This window comes from Rhinolophus ferrumequinum, chromosome 17 (genome assembly GCF_004115265.2).
Source record: "Rhinolophus ferrumequinum isolate MPI-CBG mRhiFer1 chromosome 17, mRhiFer1_v1.p, whole genome shotgun sequence".
Classification (NCBI taxonomy): Eukaryota; Metazoa; Chordata; class Mammalia; order Chiroptera; family Rhinolophidae; genus Rhinolophus; species Rhinolophus ferrumequinum.
The window spans coordinates 13,691,735-13,716,151 of record NC_046300.1 but is presented as its reverse complement, the minus strand read 5'-3'; the positions used below and the strand labels follow the sequence as shown (position 1 = coordinate 13,716,151).

The following is a 24,417-nucleotide window of genomic DNA, read 5'->3' as shown; positions in this document are numbered from 1 at the left end:
AGATCAACAAAATTGACAAAACTTTAACAAGACTGATTAAGAGAAAATGAGACAAGATTCAAATTACTAGTGAAGGGGGGATGTTATAATATTATCAACCTTACAGAAATCAAAAGGATTTAAAGAAAACCTATGAATAATTGTATGTCAACAAATTAGATAACTTCAACATCACAGGCATATTTCTAGAAATACAAAATCTAACACAACAGACTCCAGAAGAAATAGCAAACTTTAATAGCCCTACAGCACGTAAAGAGATTGAACTTAAAATTTAGAAATTTCCCACAGAACCTTCTAGTCTCTAGTCTGACAGGTAAGAAGCATAGAGGTCTCCACTCGATCCTAACAAGTAAACAGTTGGACAAACTGAAAAATCAAACAACTCTTCTTAAATCCATAAGAAAAGTGAGGTCCAGGGCAAACTGCTGCCACACCCCCAAACTGAGAGATAGGCAAATCCAGAGAATCACAACATACTGGAGCAGAAACGTCCATAGGCACCGGTGCCAGGGTAAGGAAACTGGAACTATAATTGACAAATTGCTGGAGGCTGAGTATGGACAATCCTAAGAGATAAAAGCTCCATGAGACCCAGTTTTCAGAGGGTCCCAACACGTATATGAGTTTTACCTCTTGGAGCTCTACTAGGTTCTCAAATGAATATTGGAGAAAAACCCCCTCATGCTTCTGGCAGGGAGAAGGGAAAAGGAATCATTTTGAAATACATGAGAGCATTATATTCTTCTTAACAAGACTTGCCTTCAAGGGAAATGAGTTAACCAGAGACTAACTTGCTGGGGTTTTATCAGGGTCTAACTGACCTGGGGGAAGAGAAATACCCAGTTCCAGCCAGATCTAGATTTCCACATGGAAGGAAGGAAATACCCAACTCCAGCTCACTGTAGCCATTCTGTCCCACCTAAGGGGCAGGGGTACTGAGAAGCACTGCGAAGTTCAGAGTCCAGAGGCACCGGCTCACTAAAAGACTGAGACCTAATCATAGAGGAAGGAGAGGGAGAGGAAGAGGGAGAGAATTCAGCTGCATCCAACAAATTTTGGCATATTATAGTTTCATTTCCATCTATCTTAAAGTCTTTTAAATAGTTTTGTGATTTCTTCTTTAACTTGGTAATTTAAGAATGTTTCGTTTAATTTCCACATATTTGTGAATTCTTCCCTCTCTCCTTCCATCTCCCATAAAACCCTTCCATTCCCCCTCCCCCACCTCACATTACTACACATTACTAAACGCCAATTTACAGCAGTTCCATCTACCCAGTACATCATATGCAACTGTAAAGAAAACATTACAGGGAATACTAAAAGGCAAAAGATACAGTTTGAAGAGACAGAGTAAGCATCAGAACCAGACTCAATATGGCAAAAATACTGAAATTATCAGATCAGGAATTGCAAACACTATGATTTAAATGCTAAGGGTTCTAATAGATAAAGTAGACAGCATGCAAGAACACACAGGCAATTTAAGCAGAGAGATGGAAAAGTTTAAGAGAATAAAAAAGAAAGGCTAAAGATAAAAAAACAACACACCACATTGTAATAGAAACGAAGAATGCCATTGATGGGCTTATTAATACACTGAACAGAGCTGAGGGAAGACTCTCTGAGAATGAGGATATCTCAATACAACTTCCAAAACTGAAAAGCAAAGAGAAAAAATGTGGGGGAAGAAAACCCAGAACAGAATACCCAAAACCTATAGGCAACTACAAAGGTGCAACATACGTGTGATAGGAATTGACAGCCCCCATCTCCCACTACTTCTTACCCATGAGCCCCCCGACTGATCCCTGCAGAGACTGAGTTTGTTCCCACCACTGTCTCCTTTTGTATGCTATTTGCTTCACTTTCCACACTCCCTTTCATCCAATGCAAATTATTTTAGGGCTTCACCAAAGGCACTTGATTCCCCCGTTGCCCCAGACCACTCTGGTCTTGCTTCCCTCTGAACTCCTCTGACACCTCCCATCTATGCCACATGTGCAAGACCATGGTTAGAACAGCCCTGGGCTGTGCAGATGGGTATTGAGGGGCCACCACATTTTATACCCTTATTATCCCTGCATAGTGCAAACCATGCCCTGGGGCAACTCTAGCTCTGAACAAACTCTGAACCTTCGTACCTGTTTTCCAGCCTCAGGTTGTGCATTATCTTCATCAAGAAAGTCAGTGTCTTCTTCCTCTGCAAGTGGGGCCAACCACGTCCCATCCAGCCCAATATCCAAGCTCTTTGGTGCAGAAGTTAGTTTACAGAACTCCTCCCAGGTCTCTGGGCCTTTTTTCATCTCTGTGACCAGGGGAATGACGTCTTTGTTCTCTGCAGAAGAGCCTCCTGTCACCTGTTGCTTTGGTAAGTTCTGCCTACTGCACCACTTGCGACAAAAGTGCCCCAGAGTGCATATCACAAAATTAAAAGCATGGCGGAACCGGTCCAGGGCTAACTGGACTTTGGTTTTCCTGACCTGTCCACCATTTCCATCTCTCTCTTCTTTGCTGAAGGAATTGAGCAGCAAGGCAATGAATAGGTTGAGTACCTGGGGAAGGGCGCGAGGAGAATGGAAAATTTAGCAAAGGAAAGGATACAGTAGATTTCCGGAGCAACTTCTCCCCAAGACCCAAATCCAAGTCAAACAAGAATTCTATGTCCCTCTATCTCCCAAGAGAGTTCGTATGTAATATAAAGAAAAGGAGAGAAGATTAAGGAGTAACAGAGATAGCAAGGTAAGACAAAAAAAAAAATTGAAGTTAAAGGGTACAAACAGATAAATCCAGTCTATCTGCATATAAGCAACATGTATTGTAGACTCTGGCCAGGGTAAGCAGAATGGTGTAACCATGTGGCAACATCAAAAGTATATATTCCTCAGGAATCAGCCAGACTCCTGAGCTTGGATTTTTGTTGGAATTGCCCACATGGATATGGGTCTGATGTCTAAGACTACTGCGGGGTCTCTCCTGTTCCCATAATTTGCGAGATGGTGTATTTTGTGCAGGCTGTTTAGGTCCCACTGCCCAAACTGCATTGAGTGATTGGGACTGAGCCAGAGGGGTTTGAATCAAATTTCCAACTCCTCTGTTGAAGCACATATCACTTTAAATTCGATGGCTTCCTAGTTAGGATTTTTGCCTACACTTACATATCCCTAATTCATCATCTTTACCTCTTCAAACCTCTTTGCTTGTGGCTCTCACCAGCTCAACCATGTAAAGCCTTCGGGGAGAAGTGTCTTGTGGGTGTGCATGGGTGGAGCTGCTCTTCTTCAAGAAGATGAACATCCCCAAGTCTGGATCTTTGCTCAGGCTCTCGTCTATGTGCTAAGTCTCCTTGCCTCTTAAGTGTCATTGTCAAGTAGTGTATCTTACACAAATCCTTTCTTAATGCTCCCTTCCCACTCCCATTGGTGATATCTTCTGAACTTTGGTATCACTTATTACCTATCTATCCCACTTATTAGGTACTTAGGATGAAACTACTGTGTGCAGACACCTAAGTATATTTGCATCACAGCCCCAACTCGACTCTGAAGAATCTTGTGCTCAGGTGTCCTTGTTTGTCTCCTGTCTCTTCATACCCTCACAGGTGTACACCTAAACATCTATGTCTCCAGCTGCAAGTAGCAGGCTCAAGGCAGCTGACATAGTAAGAAAATGTAACGTAACCAGAAGTTTGAAAATAAAACAGGGAGCTAGTTATGCCATGAAGATAGGTTTGTTTCACCTTTTCACTCTACCTTCCTCAGTTCTGGCTTTGTCTTTGACTGGTTCTTTTATTTGCATCATGTTTGCAGTTCTACCAGGAGTCACAGTCATAAAACAGCCCAGAGCAAGTAAAAGGACCATTTTTCCCCCTCATCCCTTCTTTTTTTTTTTTCCTTTTCTTTAGAATAAGAAGCTTTCCTCAGTGGATATCACTTTACGTCTTATTGACCAAATTAAGTAACAAACCCCTACCTTAGCCAATCACTGGCAAAGAGAATATGATTATCTTAGAATAATTACCTGGAGTAGAATAGCTATTGGGGCATCAGTCAACATGAGTACTATGTGACAGAGAGGTTTTGTTTCATACTTATCATACTTTCCCCAAACCAAATTCAAACACAAATTATTAATATTATATTAATGTAACATTAAACTATATGTACACTAAGAATTTCACTAGTGAAGTGCTGCAAAAGAAGTTAATACATTTGTTCAGTCCATGTATTTTGTTTTAAAAAAATCTAAGACACTCACCACAAGTTTTCCTATCACCATGATCAACAAAAAGACAACAATGCACAGTGGAATTTCAGCTTCTCGCATACATTCCCACATGTTTTCGATCCATTCCCCACAGAGGATGCGGAATACCACCAGAAAGGAGTGGTAGAAATCCCCCATGTGCCAGCGTCGTAAACATGGGAGGGCAGGGTCACAGAAATTTGTATTATTCATTGTAGAATTGAATTTAGAGCCAAACAGCTGCATGCCAACCACAGAGAAAATAAAGACCACAATGGCTAGAACCACGGTCAGGTTTCCAAGGGCTCCCACGGAGTGGCCAATTATCTTAATCAGTGTGTTTAAAGTTGGCCAAGATTTGGCTAACTTGAAGACCCTCAGCTGTAGAAACAGACAATGAACAAAAATGGAAGAAAAGCCAGTTAAGGACAAGTTCTATCCATGAAGCTATAAAACAAACGACATGTTCCCAAGCCACAGCATTTATGACTTTCAAAAATCTTTACAAAGCCAAATCCATCCTAAACATAGTCACCAACTCCATGTCCCAATCTACCGTGTTTCCCAGAAAAGAAGACCGGGTCTTATATTATTTTTTGCTCCAAAAGAAGCATTAGGGTGTATTTTCAGGGGATGTCTTATTTTTTCATGTACAACAATGTACATTTATTCAAATACAGTCATGTCATCTTCTTCTGGAACATCGTCATAATGTACTAAATGCATCTGTCTGGCTAACGATCTTAACCTGGGCTTATTTTTGGGGTAGGTCTTATTTTCCAGGAAAAACGGTAATACTTGTGTCTATTTTTTGTTTTGTAAATGGAAATATTTTGTTCTAATTATTTTTAAACGATAAAGACTATGGGATTATGATGATGGAATTGAGCATACATATTTAGTATATAAAATATACAGCAGGGGTCAAAAACTCAGGCCTAGGGGCCAAATCCATCCCATGCCTGTTTTTGTATGGCCTGCGAGGTAAGAATGTTTTTTACATTTTTAAATGGTTGGAAAATCATCAAGAGAAAGATATTTTATTACACATGAAAATCGTATGAAGTTCAAATTTCCACATTCATAAATTTTTACTGGAACATAGCCACACCCATTCTCAAATGTCTACAGCTACACTTGTGCTACAATGAATGACAAAGCTGAATGGTTTTGACAGAGACCATATGACCTGTAGGGCTGAAAATATTTACCCACTGGCCTTTTACAGAAATAGTTCACTAACTCCTGCATTATGTAACTTAGGTAAGAAGTTTGAATCTAAACTTTATGACCACGATGAGTGTCAGACGATGTTTTGTATCCAGAGGTGAAAATGCAATCGGCTATTCAGGAGACATACACTTTTTTCCAAAGAGAAATTTTCTCCTGGAAACTTACAGACATTTCAAGAGACAATAACCTTAGAGAAAACATAGCAACAAGTTTCATAGGTTATTTCTTACATTAATTTTCAACCAAACCAATGGTTTAATTCCAAAGTACCATCCTGTTAAGTATCAACTATTTGGGGATGGAAATACTGCATGTGAATAAGTCTTTTGTCCCAAGAGAAGGACCACCACTGTCTATTTAGAGTGGAGCTGGAAGAAATTGTGGGTCTGGTCTCATATGTAGACAATGCCACGGAATTCCTCGCTTCAGCACGTGGCTGTAATAAGCCCAAACAGCAATAAAATTAATGTAATTTTGCTCACTTGAGCACCAGTAAAACTTTAGGAGAGCAGCCTAATAATGCCTGACTTTGAGTGGTATGATCTCCTAACATATCCCAAGTGTCAAATGTACACTTAGGTAACCGAATCAAATGTCTTACTCTATAGGCTTAGAAATCCTATCCATGCCAAATTAATCTTTGAAAGAGGACAAAAGGCCACTTTTTGTGGTTTTCCAATTCCCCTCTCAGATGTGATTTCTCTATAGCTTTCTATTCCTATCTCTTGTGGGTTCAGTCACATTCGACTTTGCCTCATGGTCATTTCTTGTATCGTCCCTGGACGGCAGACTTGTTGAACACAGTGCTCTCCTCATCTCTGAGCTTCCCCTGTGTCAGCTTATAGCAGGTACTCTGCAAAGGTTGCCAGAATGCCTCCATGGTTATTGATGGAAGGCAAAGACTACAGAACAGAAAGAGACAGCATCTGCCAGCAGCCTCTGTCCCCTCCTGGGCTCTGTAGTCTAAGCCCCCTTGGTAAGCCCAGGGGTGAGGGTGCCTGGCTCAAAGCTCTATAGGGGAAGAAATCATTGGAGCAGTTGTACCCAAAGGAAGAAGCAGCGTCCTGACACTGTAAGACACAATTTTACTTCTGGTTGCGTAAAGGGTCATCGTGGTGGGGTGGGGGTTGGGGAGGGAGTAGGGGTTCTGCTAAGAGAAGACCCCTCTGGGCCTCCCAAGGGTATTAAAGACCTGGATGGGAGGAGGTGTGCAGTTTTGGTTCTCGGGTTAAGGTAAAATGAGTTAAAGTTTAATCCAAAATAGCCACTGAACTCACTCGAGACTCTTCTCAATCCTGGCTGCTATGTCATTCAGCAAAATAAGAAAGTAAGTGCCTTACCACTCTTAAGGACCGGAAAACTGTCACACTTTTGTTGCTCAGCATCACATCTATAATACTGAGAAGAGCAACAACGCTATCAAAAACGTTCCAGCCTCGGCGAAAGTAGTAGTAGGGATCGAGCGCAATGATTTTTAGGCACATTTCTGCCATAAAAACGCTAGTGAAAACCTACAGTGAGACAAAGAAAAATGAGAAAAGGAAGCCACCTCTTTTTGGACATACACTTTTAAGAATGGTCCTAGGGAATTACAGAGGTTACAAAGAAATAAAATATACTCTCATGGCTGCACAATAACCCTAAAATCCACATAAAATAAAAAATCCATCCATCCATCCATCCATCCATCCATATGTACATACTGCCTGGAAATAATCTGCAGTGCTAAATATGATCATCTTTGCTAGTAGGACCATGGGAAATGAGTTTCACCTTTGTATTTTCCCTTATTTTAAAACTTAAAAAACAGCATGTAATGCTTTTTAAATTGGAAAAATAAAATAAAGCTTTACGAAGAAAGGGTTAGACATTCCGATAAGATTTGTAGCCCCTTAACTCATTAGCTAATTAGCGTAGAACACGCAGTGGGTAATTATTTGTTATTTCTGATATTTGGGAGACTAATTTTCCCTTGGGAGAAAAATGCCTTCTGCAGGCAAATTAAAGTGAACAGTTCTTGAAAAGTCTACTCTTCTATCTTGGTTTGCCCAATTTAACTGGGACTAGATCCATCCAATAAGAAACATATTGAAGGAGGCTCAAATCTGGAACCCTATCCCTGCCCGCCTCTACCAGCTTCGGACACCCGCTTTGAGGAAAGTGAACCTCCCACAGGTGCCAGGCCTTGACTCGTCTTTCCAGGAGAATAACACCTAGTAATGACAGCCACATTATTCTGTGACAAATGATGTCATCAGGATCACCAGGGATCGTGGCACTCGTTACCACGGGCCTCTGGATATAGTTAATGTTTTCTTAATTATCCCAAATAGCTGACCCTTTAAGATGTCTGGCTTCTGGCTTACCGCTGGGTGACACGTTAGTCATCTACTGGAAGACTAAAAAGACAGCTTAACAGGCTAGACGGGCTGACACAGGGCCCACCCGTGGAAAATTACTAAGTAAAAGCAAAACCCTAACAATCATCTTTTCCCTCCACTCCACTTAAGGGGACCAAAGACCTGGTTAGGTTGGGCCACTCACAAAATGTTTTGGCTTTGAAAGAGTTAAATTCAAAGTTTGAAATCTGTTTTATATTTTTAAAAAGCCTAAAGTTACCACATTTCCAATATACAACATTTGCTCGAAACTTTTGTCCATTTTGTGATGCTCCAAGGCCAAGAAGACGGTATTGATTATGATGCAGATGGTGATGGCCAGCTCAGTGAAGGGGTCGGTCATCACGGTTCTCAGGGCCTTCTTAAAGCACAGCCATCGGGGACTACAGTCCCACACGAGGTATTTGGAGGCCAGGTTTTCCCCACATGGGAGGCAAGGCTCCTGGGATTTTTCTTGTTCTGGAGGACAACGAAAGAGTAGTTGAGGAGTTCTCTCTGAACCCGTCTGACTTCTCTCTGCCTGAATGCATTCCTTCCTCCTTCTTCCCCCGGGTCTCTTAAGACACAACATATCAGTCAAGAAGGGAACTGACTGGTGTAGCCAGAAAGGTTTCCCACATACAAATTTCATGTGATATAGTCAAGCACATTGAGTCTTTATGCTTGAATTGAGCATCTGGGAACTGGCTGCACAGTTAGAGCTACAGATGGGTAAGTAAATGCTCTCTCTCTCTCTCTCTCTCTCTCTCTCTCTCTCTCTCTCTCTCTCCCATGGGAATCCATGAGAGACAGAGACACAAGCCCAAATTATGCTCACTCAAGGCAGATGATGCTGACAGCTATAACCAGCCCCGGGAGCCATCAGGGTTCAGGGGAAGGAGATATATTCAGGCCGGGGCACCTACATGCACTGAAACAAACAGCACTCTGTCAGCCGGTGGAGTTCAGGCCATAAAGCAGCTACACTTCTGATTTCCATGGCACCATTTCAGGGAACCATGCTGTCCAAAGGGGTGATGCAATCGGCTCGAAAGTGCTAAGCAACCCTTCTGACCCCATCCTTACAGGGACTGAGTCCTGCCCTTGAACAGCAACCCCCACCCCCACCCCCTTTAGTTGGATCCCTGTTACCAGCTGTTTGTCAGGTCCAGATGGAGCCAGACTGTCTACACAGGTCTTCTACTGTCCATTCCAGATTCCTAAGTCTAACTTCAATGACAACTGCTACCTACTGAAAACTTCTGTCTTATCTTCCTTTTCTGACTCTCATTTTCACTGAGACCTCCTATGACTGCCTGCCTAATCATGAGATTCTGTCTGCGCTCTTGGTCCCAAGACTAGCCAGTTCCCATACTACCCAAGTGCCAGCTCCGGGTTGGCCTATGGGGAAGACCCACTTCTTCCAAACCACTTTGTTCCATGTTCCAAAAAGGCACAGAAAAGTACTCTTCGTAAGAAGTACAGTGGGTTGCAGGGGTTTCTGTGGGGCTGAAGAGAGGGAGACTGGAAGGACATCATTGAAGTAGACTCTCCGTGGGCTGGGAGGCAGAACTTACCCTGCATAGTGATGGTCAGGATGCTGACAGCACTTAGCGCCCTCTGCCTTTGGAAGGGGTCGCTATGCTCTTCACGGAGGTCAACAGACAGGTTCTGGGACAGCCGTTTGGTTTGCTCTAGGAGGTGTGGCTATGAAAGAAAACATGGTGGACCTTCTAAGGGAAGGAGCTCATTCTCCTCAAAACTTGACAAACTACTTTGTTTCAATGCCACATGCAGCACAGATGTTCAATATCTTGTGTAGGTTGAGTCATGCCAACACCATGGCATGACAAATTTTCAGTTTTCTTATTTCATATTTAATAAATACAAGAAGTATGGGTTGGCCACTCATATTTCTTATGTACGCACATTTCTAGAGTCCTTCCTACAGAATTTTTTTCTTTCTCTGTGATTGATTCATTATCAACAAAGAGAGAACAAAATTTTACAAAACCTAATGAGCCAAGGTTCAGGGTATTGAAAGCAATAAAAAATCTAATTTGGAAACAATGTTTGTGAAAGGCGGAAGTGGGAGATAAATTTAGAAAGGTGGATTGGGGCCAGAAAGTGAAGTGTCTTGAACAGCTAGCTGCCAAAATAGATTTTGAAACAGTAACGGAAAAGAACAGCCAAAACACCTATCACAAAGTCTATGTACTAAACCTCAAACACTCTCTCAGGCTGTTCCTAAGAACTTATTGACTCTACCTTACCTACAATTCTGCACTCTCTGGAGATTAAAGGACGTAAACCTTCAGCTATCTGGGAAACTCAGGTACACAACGTGAGCTATTTTCCAAAAGTTCTGACCAACCAGGGCCCCAGAGGGAAATATCCTTTTGTGATAAGCTATTCTAAAGGCACTGTGTGATCTTTTTATAACTATTTCCTATTCTACTTAAAGGGAAAAGACACTTTATACTAGGTGTGTCTGCGTCTTTGTGGAACAAGGAGAAATTTCCAAAATGTTAAAAATATGTATATATTTGCAGTCTCCTCAATGTGCTGTGGTCTGACAGCAAAGAAGGCTCTAGAGCACCAGATGTTTCCATCACTGCAGCAGAGAATTGCTAACAGTGGGATGTGAAGTCCATCCATCTACATCTGCAAAGGTCCCTCAACTCCCTTTCCCCACCCCACTCGCAGGCAGGCGTACCCACTACATCTTCCTCCTACGTCAGGAAAGTGGCTCTAGCCATCATTCCTGGCCTCTGTCTTCACCATTTTTCCTTCTTCTGACTTCTTTCTCCACAATGAAACATGTTTAAACAGCTCCCACCGTAATGATGAGAAGAGCTTTTTTTTTCCCTACTGCACATCCCACCCACCCCCATATCTTCATTTCTGCATGCCAACTGGCTACTTGATATTCCTGCTTAGATGTCCATAGGTACCTCAAGACTGGCATGTCTAAAACTGAACTTGCCATCTTCCCCATCCCCAGAACATCTTCTTCTGTCTCAGCAAATTACCCTTTATAAAGTCAGCCACCCAAGCTATCAACCAGGCACCATCCCCACCCCTCTACATTTAGTCAATTGCCAAATTTTATCTACTGTAGGTCACTGTAACCTGTTAATCTCTCTTTAACCTCCCTGCCCCGACCATAGTTTAAGCCACTGTCATCTCTTACTTGGGTTACTGCAACAACTTCCTAATTGGTTGAATCCAGCCTTGCCCTCCTCCAATCCTCTCTCTTCAATACACCCAGGATTTAAAAACGTGTAAATCTGCTCATATCACCCTTTATCTTGAAACTTTTCAACGAAGCTTAACCCCTTGCTCTCAAAAGGTGAATTCCTTAGCTTGGTTTCAAGACTTTTTGTGATGGCCCCATCTTACCACTATAGCTTCTTGCTACTCACCCCTCCAACTTCCTCTCTCTCTCTCTCTCTCTGCCCCTCCTGCCCCCAGGGTCATATTCTCCTTCTCTCCTTTGCTTCCAGGCCTTTGCCTTCACATGTTGTTCTCTCTATCTGTAGTGCTCCCTTCTTTCTTTTGCCTATGAATTCATCCTTTAACCTTAGAACTGCTTCCCCTGGGAACTCTAATCTACTGCTCTCCCCGCAAACCCCACCAAATCTGGTTGGTTGTCTGAAGCAGACGCTGTTGTTGGCCCCATTCTACGTCCTTGGGTTTTACCCGAGGGCTTTCTCTGGTGACCTGAACCCCCTCGGCCCTAATGCACAGTAAGTCAGAAGTAATACAGGAAAAATACTGCCTCCTGACCCCAGCAGTCTTTAACTAATGATGGACCAAAGTTGGTATATAAATACTCTAGTGCCCACAGTCCAGGGAGGTTAACCACCAACTGGCTTGATCATGCACCCTATTGGCCACCTTTTCTCCCATGCATCACTCTTTCCTCCCTTCTCAGTGATTCCTGGGATCACTTTCTAAGTAATCTACTTGCATGCTAACATCTCAGCAAATGCTGTGGGAGAACTAAGACATTGCTCTGTTCTCCCACAGCATTTATCATGTCCGCCGTCACACTGAGTAGTAACGGACTCCTCATTAGTGTGTCTTCGTCAATCATTTGTCTTGTACATCTTGTGTATCCCCAGTACCTACCCCAGGGCTAAGCAGACAGCAAACACTGTCAGACAGATAGATGTTTAAATGAATGTTTGTAAATAAATGGGTCACTAAATAGACACATGGAGGCAGGAAAGTATGTGCAAATGGATGAGTGGATAATGAGTGAGTGAATGAATGAATCCTTTCAATTAGATTGACGACTTGACCTACCCCCCTGAACAGTGATATGGTATCATTAATTCCTTGGCCAATACTTACTTTTATTGGGGTATCTTCATCAGAATCTGATACTGGAACCTGTTCTTTCCCAGACTCTCTGAAAAAAAAGGACTTCCTTTTCTTAGTACCAAATAGTTTTCTCTTCTTTGGGGAAAAAGATGATGCTTCAAGGGAATTCAGCGAACTTCTGTCAATTCCCATGGCAACCAGAGCCTTAGAAAGTGAAAAAGGCAATTAATGAATGGATTGTACCTCCCTGTCAAACACTGCAAATGACCTTGACCTTAGTGAGCATTCTCTCCTTTTTCTGGTAGCATTGTACCATGTACATCGCTCATCACCTATTTGGAAAATGCCAGCTTTGTCATCATTTATCTGGGGAACATGTTTCATTTGGCCACGAGAATGCAGCTCTGAAGGCAGGGGGCACTCTCATATCTCTGTATTACTAACCCTTACATAATATTCAGTATGTGTCAGGCACTGAGTAAATGTTTGTGTCTGACGATGCAGATAATAAGCACATACAATGGACTCCCCCCGACAAATCTCTGTGGAGGGTGAGAAAATGTATTAACCATGGTCCCTGCCCTGAAAAGCTTAGACTTGAATGGGAAAAATATAAAGATATCCTGGAGCAGAGCCTCGATTTACGTGTGTGTGTGTGCGTCTGTGTGTGTGTGTGTGTGTTATCCTCTAGCCAGCAATTTGGAATCTGTCTTAGAAGGCCCAGGTTTCAGAAGGTCGAAGAGCAACAAAACTGAGAGTTGCCTGTTCTCCACAGCCCTCTGCCTGGACATCTTAGGGAGACATAGCAGCAGAGCCAGTCTGCAAGGGGCTTAAATTTGCAGCAAAGCACCAGCAGAGCGAGTGCTGTGAGCAGGCCACCTCCAACAGCCGGAGCCTCAGGAGTGCCTCATGGCCTCTGGAGTGGCCCTAGGCAGAGCCCACTATCTGACGTCACCAGCCCATACCTCCTTCTCCTCCTTTAACAGCTGCTGGGCTTCCTGGAACATCTTCTCTTTGGCCTCCGTTTCTGCAGCTACGTTCCTGTTCTGCTCCTCGTAAGCCATGGTGACCACCGCCAGGGTTAAGTTAACCAGGTAGAAAGAGCCCAGGAAGATGACCACCACAAAGAAGAAAACTGCGAAGGGGCCTGAAGTGCGCAAGGTCTGCAAGGGACAGAGCACAGGCCTCAGAGGCCTTCTTCCACGGAGGGCCGAGCGCCACTTCAGGCAGAAATGGGACAGTACTGGTTGGCTCAGCTGCCTGCAGCTTCATCTACCGCCTTCCCAGTCACCCAGGGACTCGGGATGCGTCTCTCAGGGAGGATAGGCCACCTATACGTTCCCATGGAAGTCTCGGTGACTTTACTATGATTTTCTGCAGAGCATTTGCATTTTATAACTAAAAGGGCAAGAGGAATAGCAATGCTTCATGAAAACGAAAGCGCTCGTGGTGAGACTTCAGGCAGTAGGGAATTAGGAGAGCTGTAATATTTCTAGGAAGAAGGAGGGTTTATGCACTATTCTTCTAGATATCATGTTCATAATTTTTTTTTTGATATTTCTAACAGAATTTCTAAAGCAGAATTTGACAGCATGACTGTTAAGAATGAGGAATAAATGACAACGGTGGAGAAGAGATGGTAGGTTATAAATAAATGATAGCTAGGTGTGTGTGGGGGGGGAGGTAATAAGAAAAGAAGATAACCTGTCGATAAAGCTTCTCCCAGGAATCTTGGGTCATAAGCCGGAACATGGCAAGAAAAGACCAGCCAAAATTGTCAAAATTTGTATAGCCATAGTCAGGGTTGGTTTCGGTGTGGCTGCATGTTGATGTGTTAAGACAGGCACTAGATATGGGAAACAAGGGAACAGAGAAAGAATAACATTCCACACAGCCCAGCTTCCATTTTCCCCCTCATGGCACTGGTTCTTCCACGGGCCATGTTCTCACACCCCAAAGTCCCGGGTGAAGAGAGTATTTGTAGGGTGGCCATCCCCCCGTCTGCCAAGCCACCCAGCCTATACCTGAATGTGGGCACCCACTGACTCTTTCCAAATTGATTGATTGGTAATTTCATATTTTCAGTTTTTCATTGAAAAATTAAGTGCAGTGACGTAGTGAACAATAAAGAGTAGAAAAGGGCATCCGGTAACTATGTCTCCCTCTCTCCCACTTCCTAGAAGCAGCAGTTGAAGTTACTTTTGTAACTTTCCAGAAGTCTCCTACGAATATAGACGCACACATCTACATCAACAACATGGTCTATAATAGAGAAATGGGAGTTCTTTAAACACTGTGGTGCACCTTGCTCTTTCCTCGGAACAATATAGCTCAAAGGTTTTTCCTTATCAGCATACAGGGAGACAGCTCATTGCTTTTCCTGTCTTACAGTCCTATCATTTCTCTAACTGCTTTGCGAATAATGAATATTTACATGTCAGTCGTTAACAGTCATTTGGCTTTACAAACAGTTGGGTTTTATTCTACAGACTATGGGCATCCTGCACACAAGGTTTTGTCCGCATCACCAAAGCACAAAGCATCAAGTGTTTCTATATGATATACTAAGCATATGTACCTTCATAATTTTTAATACAAAATATTTATCAAAGTAATACCTGGGTGTGATTTTAAAATCACATGGCAATGAACACCATACCATCCGTTTTTAACCATCATTTACACACCCCCAATTCAGTAACTTTTAACTGTTATACATCCACATCACTAAACATAGCGCTTATACTGATATTCGATTTATCCATCTGGTCCTTGTTGATGAATGTCCTGCTACGGTAGAGAATCCCATCCCTCTGCATCACACTTGTATCATTCTTCATAGAGAAATACTGTGGTCTGGATTGATGGCTCTTCTGGGTCAAATGCATTTTTTCTTGGTGCTTATGTATTGTTCTTTCCAAGTTTTTTTACTCCCTCATTTTTCTGGAGCAAATCTCAAATAGCTTCTTCGGAAGATTGGGTGATCTTTGCATATAGGAATATAACTTTATTCTACCTTCACAGTTGATTGATAGTTTGGCCAGAAATAGATTTCTGGGTTGAAAATCATTTTTCCTTAAAAATATGAAGACACTGCTCAGCTATTGTCCTGTGTTGCTGGTGGGAATTCTGATGCCGTGTTGATTTGGGTTCCTTTGTGGATGACCTGCTTTTTCTCTTTGGTTTTAAGGTCTTTTCCCCCAAAGGTTCTGAAATGGCGTGATCCTGCACTTGGCATGGTCCCTTTTCATTCATTGTGTTGGGCAGTTTATGGGACTCTAAAGGACTTGCATCCTTAATTCCAGGGAAATTCTCTGTATTATTTCTTTGCTAATTTCTTCCCTTTTGTTTTCTCTGTGCTTTATTTCTAGAATTCTTACTTCATCAAAAGTTGGAACTTCCAGCTTGATATTTATTCTCACATTTTCTGTCTCTGTCTTTGGTTGCTATTTTCTGGGCTATTTCCTCAAGTTTATCTTTTAATTCTACTATTGGTTTTTTTGTAATCATGTTACCAAAAAAGGTCTTCCTTGTTCTTTGACAGTTCCTTTTTCAAAACAAGCTATTTTTATTTTTATGTACACAATATCTCTTTAAATTTCACCACGGACCCTATTTAAAGTTTTAAAAGACCTTGGTTCTTGTTTTGTCCATAGTCCTTATGAACTGAATGTCTGTCCCCTCCAAATCATATGTTGAAATCATAACCCCTAATGTGATGATATTAAGATGTGGGACCTTTGGGAGGTGATTAGGTCATGGGGCTGGAGCATTTATAAAAGAGACCCAAAGAGAGCTCTTTAGCCCTCTTTCCATCATGTGAGGATACAAGAAGAAGACAGCCGTCTACAACATGGAAGAGGCCCCTCACTAGAACCCAACCATCCTGGTGCCCTGATCTTAGACCTCAATCTCCAGAACTGTGAGGAATAAATGTGTTGTTTATAAGCCACCCAGTCTGTGGGATTTTGTTATAGCGGCCTGAACTAAGACGAGGATTACTTTTTCTGTTTCTTTATCTTGGCATCCTTTATGCCAAAGGCTTTCTTCAGTTGCCTGGTAAGCCTGGGCTTTCGGTCACATTTAATCAGAGGTCCTAACAAGCTGACTGGGCATCGGCTTGATGTGCAGAGTGGGATTTGGTCGGTGGTAGGTTTTTGCTTTACGAAGACTCGGAAGGAGGACATCCCACTAGACCTCGATGAAATTCTGTGATGTTTCAGTGCCCTTATCTTCCAGGAACTTATTGGGGCTGATCTACCACCATATTTCATTTCCCTCATTTTCTGGTCACCATTCAAAATAAGCTTATTTTGCCCAATCTCCCCCTCTCTGGATATGCCTTCCCATCAACCTATACAGGAGATTAAGTCTCTTCGCCAGTGTCCCCATCTCAGGCGTCACCAGTCACTCACACCAGAAACAAGAGGAACACCTATAATAGTTTTCTGCCCTCTGCACTTCCCACCACTACCTTATGTGGGCATGTGCGTACATATATACACCCCAACACTCCTCTCTAATTCACGAGTCTTATTCTTTCTGTTTGCTCAGTATCTTTGGAATTCATCCATCCACGTCTTTTCATCTCCACTGTACAGCTTCATGAGTCTTCTCTGTACTAACATAGGCTCCTAATTGTCTGCCTCGTCTACTCTATCCTTGAATTCTCCTCACACCGTATTTCCCCAAAAATAAGACCTAGCTGGACAATCAGCTCTAATGTGTCTTTTGGAGCAAAAATTAATATAAGACCCAGTCTGATTTTACTATAATATACGACCAGGTCTTATATAACATAACATAACATAACATAACATAACATAACATAACATAACATAACATAACATAACATAACATAACATAACATAACATAACACTGGGTCTTATATTAATTTTTGCTCCAAAAGATGCATTAGAGCTGATTGTCCGGCTAGGTCTTATTTTTGGGGAAACACAGTAGCAGCCATAGTGACTTTTAAAAATATCTAATCTGCTCAAGTCTTGTGTCCTTTGTGATCGAGGTCAAAATCCTTGGCACTGATGGACTGCTCAGTCCTGCATGGTTGGTTCCGGTCTCCTGCCCGTCTGCGTAACAAGCTTCTTACCATCCCCAACACCACCCGAGGCCTTTTCCTTTGCTGTTTCTACTGGATGGTATTATTTTCTCGATCTCCTCACCTACCCGAGTTTTCCACTCATGCTTCAGATCCACGTTGTAGTGACCAGTTCATTAGTCCTCAGGGAAGGAGAAAGTGAGCAAAGATTGAAAACCAGGCCTGGGCCCTGAACACAACACAGCCTGTCTGGGAAAGTGACCTTGGATCTGCCATCTCTTTGAAAACTGCCCTGTTATGATCAGTGTGGAAGGACGCTGGAGTTGGTTTACTATAAAACTCCTGAGCTTTGAGACTATACCTACACTGAAAGAAATGTGACTGTGACAGAAGCTTGGAGAAACAAGGACACTATAAAGACCAGTTGGAAACTAAGGCTGCTGCTTCTGTGTTTCTAGGTGGCCCACCCCACCTCGTATTTTACCTACAGTAAACATACCTGCCTTGCGTGGATGAGGAGTCAAAGAAGCACTGCATGTGACAGCTGTTGGGTCCCTCATTAAATTAAAACACCGTGGGTGCAGTATGTCTTGTTAAGGATCACTCTAGAGATCTCAGTAAACCTCGTATGAGGTTAAAGCCTATTATATCTTGTGAGTTTGATCTAATCTGAACCTGTGACCACCATAAGTGGCATTAGAGAAGCCTTCCCTAATTTTACAGGCAGAGTTACAACCCCTGTTATCTCTCTCAGTATCTGCACATCTCTTATAACACTCATCACACTTTTAAAGATTTACTCTATATCTCTCTTCCCTGCGAAATCTCAAGAAGGTAGAGCTCCCTTGTTCATACTTGGTTCCAACACAGAGCTTGGCACACTGTAACCCTTGGTACCTACTTGTTATTGAGGAATGACTGTAGTCTATTTCATCACAGTGCTTAGCATATTACCTTAATTTGAAATACACTCAATAAATCTTCACTGAATTGAGTTTCTCACCACAGAGAGCACTGGTATGCTTGATGAAGGAAGGGCATCCCCAAAGGGCCAGAGAGTTAGTTACCAGTTGTTGGGATGAATGTGGAAGAACCCACATACAACTGTGTACCTAATTAGAGGCAGTAGTAGGCAACAGATCAGCAAACAGAAGAAGCCCGTTCAGATGGCTTTGCACCAGGGTGACGCACAGAACAGGAAACAAGAATTTCATGGGCTCTCAATCAGAATATCCTTTCTTACCTTTGAAAGTCTTGAATAGCCACTCTATCGAGTCAAAATTTCACATATTCAGTAGGTTTCTAATAAGTTACAAATTCAACATAATTTGGGGTAGAATGCTGCTCTAAACACTTGGAAATAATTTTTAATTTAATAACGCACGTCTAAACTTGCTTAGACACATGAAATAATCAGTACTGTTTGACAACTACCATCACTGCTTCCAAAGTCATTAGATGAAGACTGTTGGCCACGTCACTTTGAAAGGTCTAGAGTTGCTCTGCTTGGGAGACAAATGGAGAGCATAAGCTCCTTACCTTGTACCCAACCAGGTGCCACAGAGTCTGAATTCAGTGGAACTTTTCTTTTCAAAACAATAGTCTGAGAAGAAAAGAATCATAAATTCAGATAAAAAACAAACCACTGAAATGAAGAAGAATAGCAAATATGTCAGACGGCGCAGAACCCTCTAAAATGCTCAATGTGGGTGTCCAGAGAGGAAACAGAGTCTACACCATCCAAAGGAGCAAGAGAAAAGAGGGAAAGGAAAAAGGAAAAAGGAAAAAGGAGGAGGAGGAGGAAGAAGAGGAGGAAGCAGTGACGCCGCCACCATTTTGCCTTTCCGTACAGAAAACTGAACTACTGCCCACCTCCCAGGGAAGACAGACACGGGTTCAGCCCATGAGCACCTCATAAACCAAGACAGACACGGGGAAAGTGTCGCCACGTGAGATTCAGGACACATGCAACTGGCCTAGGGTCAAGCTTAGTGTGGAGAGGGTGCAGCGTAGAAAGAAGTGATTTCATTGGAGAAAATACTGGGGTTGGAGGCTGGGAAGTTGCTGATTCCCTTTGATCAAAATCCAGGCATTCGGAAGACTTTTGCAAAAAAAAAAAAGAGATGGACAGAAATCTAGGTGGGAAAGGACGGGAGCTAACCCTGTTCTTGTGGATGTGACCCAAAAAATGAGGCAGGTCTCTAGGACATACACCTGCCTGCATGAGAACCCTGGAAGGATGAAGTCATCTCTTGCTCCTAAAAGACTCTGTAATGCAGGTTGTAGATAGTATGAGAGAGGATAAAACAAAATGAACCACGCACAAACCAAGGAATAAAAGGTGGGATATTTACCGTCAAATTTACTGTGATTCTCACAGCTCTTGTGGACACATATCTGGTTTAGATTTCCCATGAAGAGCTGCTGACCTACCAGGGCGAAGATGCTGAGGCAAAAGAGAGTCAGGATCATCACGTCGACAAGCTTCTTCACAGAGCGCAGCAAAGCCCCCACAATGACCTTCAGACCTGAGGAGGAGGACAGGTGTGGGGAGAAGTGCCCACTCACACACACCGGACACAGGCAGCGGGCAGATCCAGGAGGGAGCAGCCAACGCCTCGGAAGCTTTCCTAGTGCAGCTTGGAGTTGGAAACTGGCCTGGCCTAGGATTCTGATGCCATGAGTTCTAGTTCCAACTCTGTGCCTCACAAGTCGTGCATCACCAGCGTGGTCCACCTGTCTAGGACTCGGCTTCCTCATCCCTGCCCTATGTCTGCCAGAGGGTTGCTCTGAAGAGCAAATGAGAAGACTTTGAGCAGAAGTCTTGATGAGTAACTTGAGGACAGCTGTGCAGGCACCTCCACAGCTGGGGGTCACATGTGTCACTAAAGCCAGAGGGAGGCCACCCCAGAAAAGGAGTCAGAGCTACATTTCACATTCAGTAGTCACTACCTACTACAAGGTACATGAGGTGTCATGAAATGTAGCTAAATTGGGGGACAGGAAGTTGGAAGGAGGAGCTTTGTCTGGACTCAAATAATGAGGATGTCCACAAGTAACAATAGGGATGTTTTTTCATTCATTCAAGAAATATTTACTAAGTACCTCCTGTGTCCATGGCAGGCTACCAAAGTTACAAAATAAGAACAACATAATTTTGTGGTATGCTGGCAAATATTTAAAATCAGCTCCCTGGGGGGAGGGGTTGGTGAGCGTGCAGGAAAGTCTTCATCTGTAGCATTTACAGATTCCCTTGTTTGCTGAATTCTGTGGTGCAGATTCCTCTTCTCCCTCCATACACTCAGGTCCCCCAGTTGGTTTCAAGCTACCAACATGACGTTGCTGGACGCAGAGTTGGGAACAGATATGCACAATCTGCTGGGGAACCAGAACACGTCCGCCCCAGCACAACACTGAGCCATGGGCTGGGCTCGCAACACAGCTGGAGAGATAAACAACCAGATGTGAATTGCAATATGTGAGATGACATTGAGGGACAAAGTTGCCATGGATTGGTGTCAACTGTGATGAGTAGACTTGAGAATACAAGGCAGCAGGAGCCCTCAGGGGATGACCTTCCCACAAAGTGTGGTGCCACATGGGGAGGAGCCTTGAGGCCAAGCTATGTCCCCCTTTACTACGTCCCCAATTGCAACCAAACAAGAAATTACTACAATCTCATCCAAGCCCGAATTTAATCTATAAGAGGCTTGAGTCTTCTCCAAAGAGATTTGAATGAGGGAAGATGGTTGTGATTCCTAAACAATGTTTACATAGTTCCTAAAAGATTGTACCTCACACCTTTACTTCCAAAAAGCATCCAGGGATCTCATGTGTTCATGAGTCAAAAGGGAGACTATGTTCACCTGCTTGGAGATGAAAAAGGGGACATGAAAGCTACAAGTGACTGCCTGAATGTGTATTTTACATGTATGAAAATATAAGGTACTCAGTTCATGCAGAAAGCCCATAAAGGCACTGGGAAACCAAGGTCCACCTCGCAAAAAAGGAAGAGAAGGAGAAGGAGGGACAAATTCTACATAAGTGTCCGCTGACTGCCAGTTTCTTTATCACTATGCAGTTGTTATTCTGGACTTTCAAAATAACCCACTGCTCTGTTTGGAAAGAGCCACATTGCCTGTTCTTTTGGTATTGGAGCTAAGCCGTTGATAGAAGAGACTAAAAGGGAAGGGAGGAGGGAAAGGACATCAGAGAGACTTTTTAGTAAAGATGGGGTTTTTTTGGTAAAGGAAAGAGAGGAAAGGGGAAGAAAAGGAGAAGAGTGTGCCATAATAACCTCATTTTTTTTTTTTACAAACTGGAACCCATATTCACAACCTGTGCTTGGCTTCATCTTGATTCACGGAGCACCTTCCTTACCTGGCTTCAGGGAGATCACTTTTGTCTTCCCTCCTACTTAACTGGTGGCTCCTGCTCACCTCCTTGCCTAGTTTCTCCCCTTCTGCCCTCCTTTTTAAGGTTGTAGTGTCCCAGGACTCAGACCTTTGCCCTCTTCCATTCTCCATCTACGCTCACTGTCTTGGTGATCTTGTCAGATTTCATGGCTCTAAATATGTCTAGGCTCATAATTTCCAAAATTACATCTCCAGCCCAGATTGCTCCCCGGAACTGCAGACTCATATCCAATTGCCACTTGAAACTTTCACTTGGATGTCTCACAGCCACCTCACATAGGACGTGTTCCATGCTGCCTCCTAATCTGACCACCAAGACCTGTTCTCCTCACAACCTTCCCCGTCTCAGTCAATGACAACTCCGTCTTGCCCGTCATTCAGGCCAAAACCCTTGACTCATCCTTGACTCTCTGCTTTTGCTCACACCAGTATATAATCAACCCATCAGGAAATCCTACTGTTTCTACCTTCAAATTTATACAGAATCTGACCACTGCCCACCAACGCCTCTGGCACCATGTGATCTGAGAGTACCACCATCTCTTGCTTGGATTACAGCAGTGGCCTCTTTGTCAGTTTGGGCTGAGAAGCAGATACTCTGGGACCATATGTGCAAGAGATTTGTGGAGTGAAATGCCTGTGAAGAATAAGGGGGAAGGAGTAGAGCTGGCAGAGAGAGCTCCAGACTGTGACACAGGGCTGACACCTGGGAAAGCAGAGCAGGAAGGAAGCAGGATTGGACAGAAAGAGCCTCAGACTGGAGTGCTGCTGTGACAGTCTCAACTAGGTTGCTGGGGAGCCCCTGAGTCAAAGTCCCCCAATAGAGGAGTCCCATAGCCTTCAGGAACAGTGTCCCCAACATGTAGAGAAAGTATGATCTTGGCATGAACATGAATGCAGTGGGGAATCCAGAGAGGTGGCAGCTGGGACCATTAGTCAACTATGTTCCCAGCAGCAGGAGGTCTGAGAGGCATATTTCCATGGTGCCCCCCATGCCTCCTGTCTGGGCTTCCTGCTCCTACCTTTGCTCCCCCACATTCTCTTCCCCACATGACAGGCAGAGTAATCCCTTCAAAACCTAAGTCGGATCAGGTAACTCCTCTGCTGTAAGACCTTACATGTCTCTCGTTTCTCTAAGCGCAAACCCAAGCCCTCCCAGCTGACAAGCCGCCCTTTCAGCCACGTGGTCCCGCCTCCACCAGCTGGCTCCTCACTCGGTCTGCTCCAGCCTCATCTGCATCCTACGTATTCCTCGGTCTTTAGATGGACTGTTTCCTATTCTCAGAACACTCTTTACCATATATCTGCTGGTGAAACTATCGCCGTCTTCAAATCTGCTCACATCTTACCTTCTCAGTGATACCCATCCTGACCACGCTATTGAAAAGTGCAACCTGCTTCCCTAATCCCTGTGACTTCCAGTAGCCTTCATGTTGTTTATCTTTCCTTTTTATGTTTCCATGGCACACGTCACTTTCTAACACGCTAGATAATTTACTGACTTACGGTAACTAGTACCTTGGGCCTGTCTCCCTCCCCGCGCCCCCTCTAGAACGTAAACTCCATGAGGGCAGGGCTCTTTGTCTGTTTGCTCACTGACATATCCCAAGCAGCTAGCACGGAGCCTGGACAATACGTATTTGTTGAACGATCAAATGAAAAGTAAAAGCAGTTTGTTTTTTTTTGTTTTTGGTTTACATGACACGTAGAGACATTTTAAATACAAAAGAACATTCTCTCCCACTAAGAGCCAGCGTTGAAAGTTAGAGTGACTTACCTGAAATGACTGAGATGGCTTTCAAAGCTCTGAACACTCGAAAAGTACGCAGGGATGACAGACTGATGCCGCTGCCTCTGACGTTTGGTAAATAGTAGACAAACCTACAAAACAAGGCACAGGGAAAGCCTGGGCTTGCTCAATCCTGCAGCGGCACTGCACACGTCCATAAAGGCACAAGTAGGCGCAGCCTGGGCCCTGGGCCCCCCCAGGGGAAATCGAGGGCCTCACCTCCCCAGGCCCACCTTCATCTCAGGGTCTCCGAATACCATTCGCTATTGCTATGGACCATAGATTGCACAGGAGGCTGTTCTCAACTAATCTTTATATTTAGACAAAGGGGAGGATTCCTTGAAATAATCCATGTAGTTGTGGCTACCACCAATAATATAAATCAATCGAAACATTTGTTGCCTGGCTACCAAGTTCCAGGCCTCAGTGCCCTTCCCTAAGGTCTCACTATGTGGCCGAGCCCAGAAGGGACCCAGGCAGTCTGATGACAGGGCCCACACTCTTCAGCACTGCACTACACCACCTTTCAATAACCAACAGCACCCAACTGTTGAACTTCAAATGTACAGCTGTGAAATTAATGGCACATGATATCTATCTCAAAGGGTTATGGATATTATATAGGAAAATATAGGCAAGTGCTTAAAATAATGGCTGGCACGCATTAAGTAATGTTAGGTTTCTTATTATTGTGCTGACAATTGTTCTCTTGCTTTTTATTTTGCTGACTCCGCCTCATCATGCGGATACCGAATTGATGTCCTTTCCTTTAGGAAGAACTTCAATTCTCACCTCATGTCATATACACTATACACAATAAGGAACTCAAAATGTATCACAGACTTAAACATAGGAGCACAAACGATCAAACTTCTAGAAGACAACATGAGAGAAACTCTTTGTAACCCTGTAGTAGTTAAAGGTTCTTTAGTCTCCTTGGTTCCTCTTACGTGCTCTGACAGTCTGAT

General features: G+C 43.4%; 1 protein-coding gene across 2 annotated transcripts in view; it reads right to left on the bottom strand.

Moving 5' to 3' along the window:
- Window positions 1-24,417, bottom strand: part of SCN11A (sodium voltage-gated channel alpha subunit 11) — a 76,250-nt gene that overhangs the window by 32,460 nt on the left and 19,373 nt on the right. The window contains exons 6-16 of one of the 2 annotated variants that reach the window (XM_033131491.1): window positions 23,438-23,541; window positions 19,600-19,773; window positions 18,785-18,848; window positions 13,893-14,034; window positions 13,154-13,351; window positions 12,219-12,392; window positions 9,437-9,566; window positions 8,101-8,339; window positions 6,822-6,992; window positions 4,261-4,629; window positions 2,148-2,558 (exon numbers count right to left, since the gene is read on the bottom strand). In XM_033131491.1, coding sequence (XP_032987382.1) covers window positions 2,148-2,558; window positions 4,261-4,629; window positions 6,822-6,992; window positions 8,101-8,339; window positions 9,437-9,566; window positions 12,219-12,392; window positions 13,154-13,351; window positions 13,893-14,034; window positions 18,785-18,848; window positions 19,600-19,773; window positions 23,438-23,541 — 2,176 coding nt within the window. The remainder of the gene's footprint in view (window positions 1-2,147; window positions 2,559-4,260; window positions 4,630-6,821; window positions 6,993-8,100; window positions 8,340-9,436; window positions 9,567-12,218; window positions 12,393-13,153; window positions 13,352-13,892; window positions 14,035-18,784; window positions 18,849-19,599; window positions 19,774-23,437; window positions 23,542-24,417) is intronic. The other variant, XM_033131492.1, reaches the window with a different exon arrangement.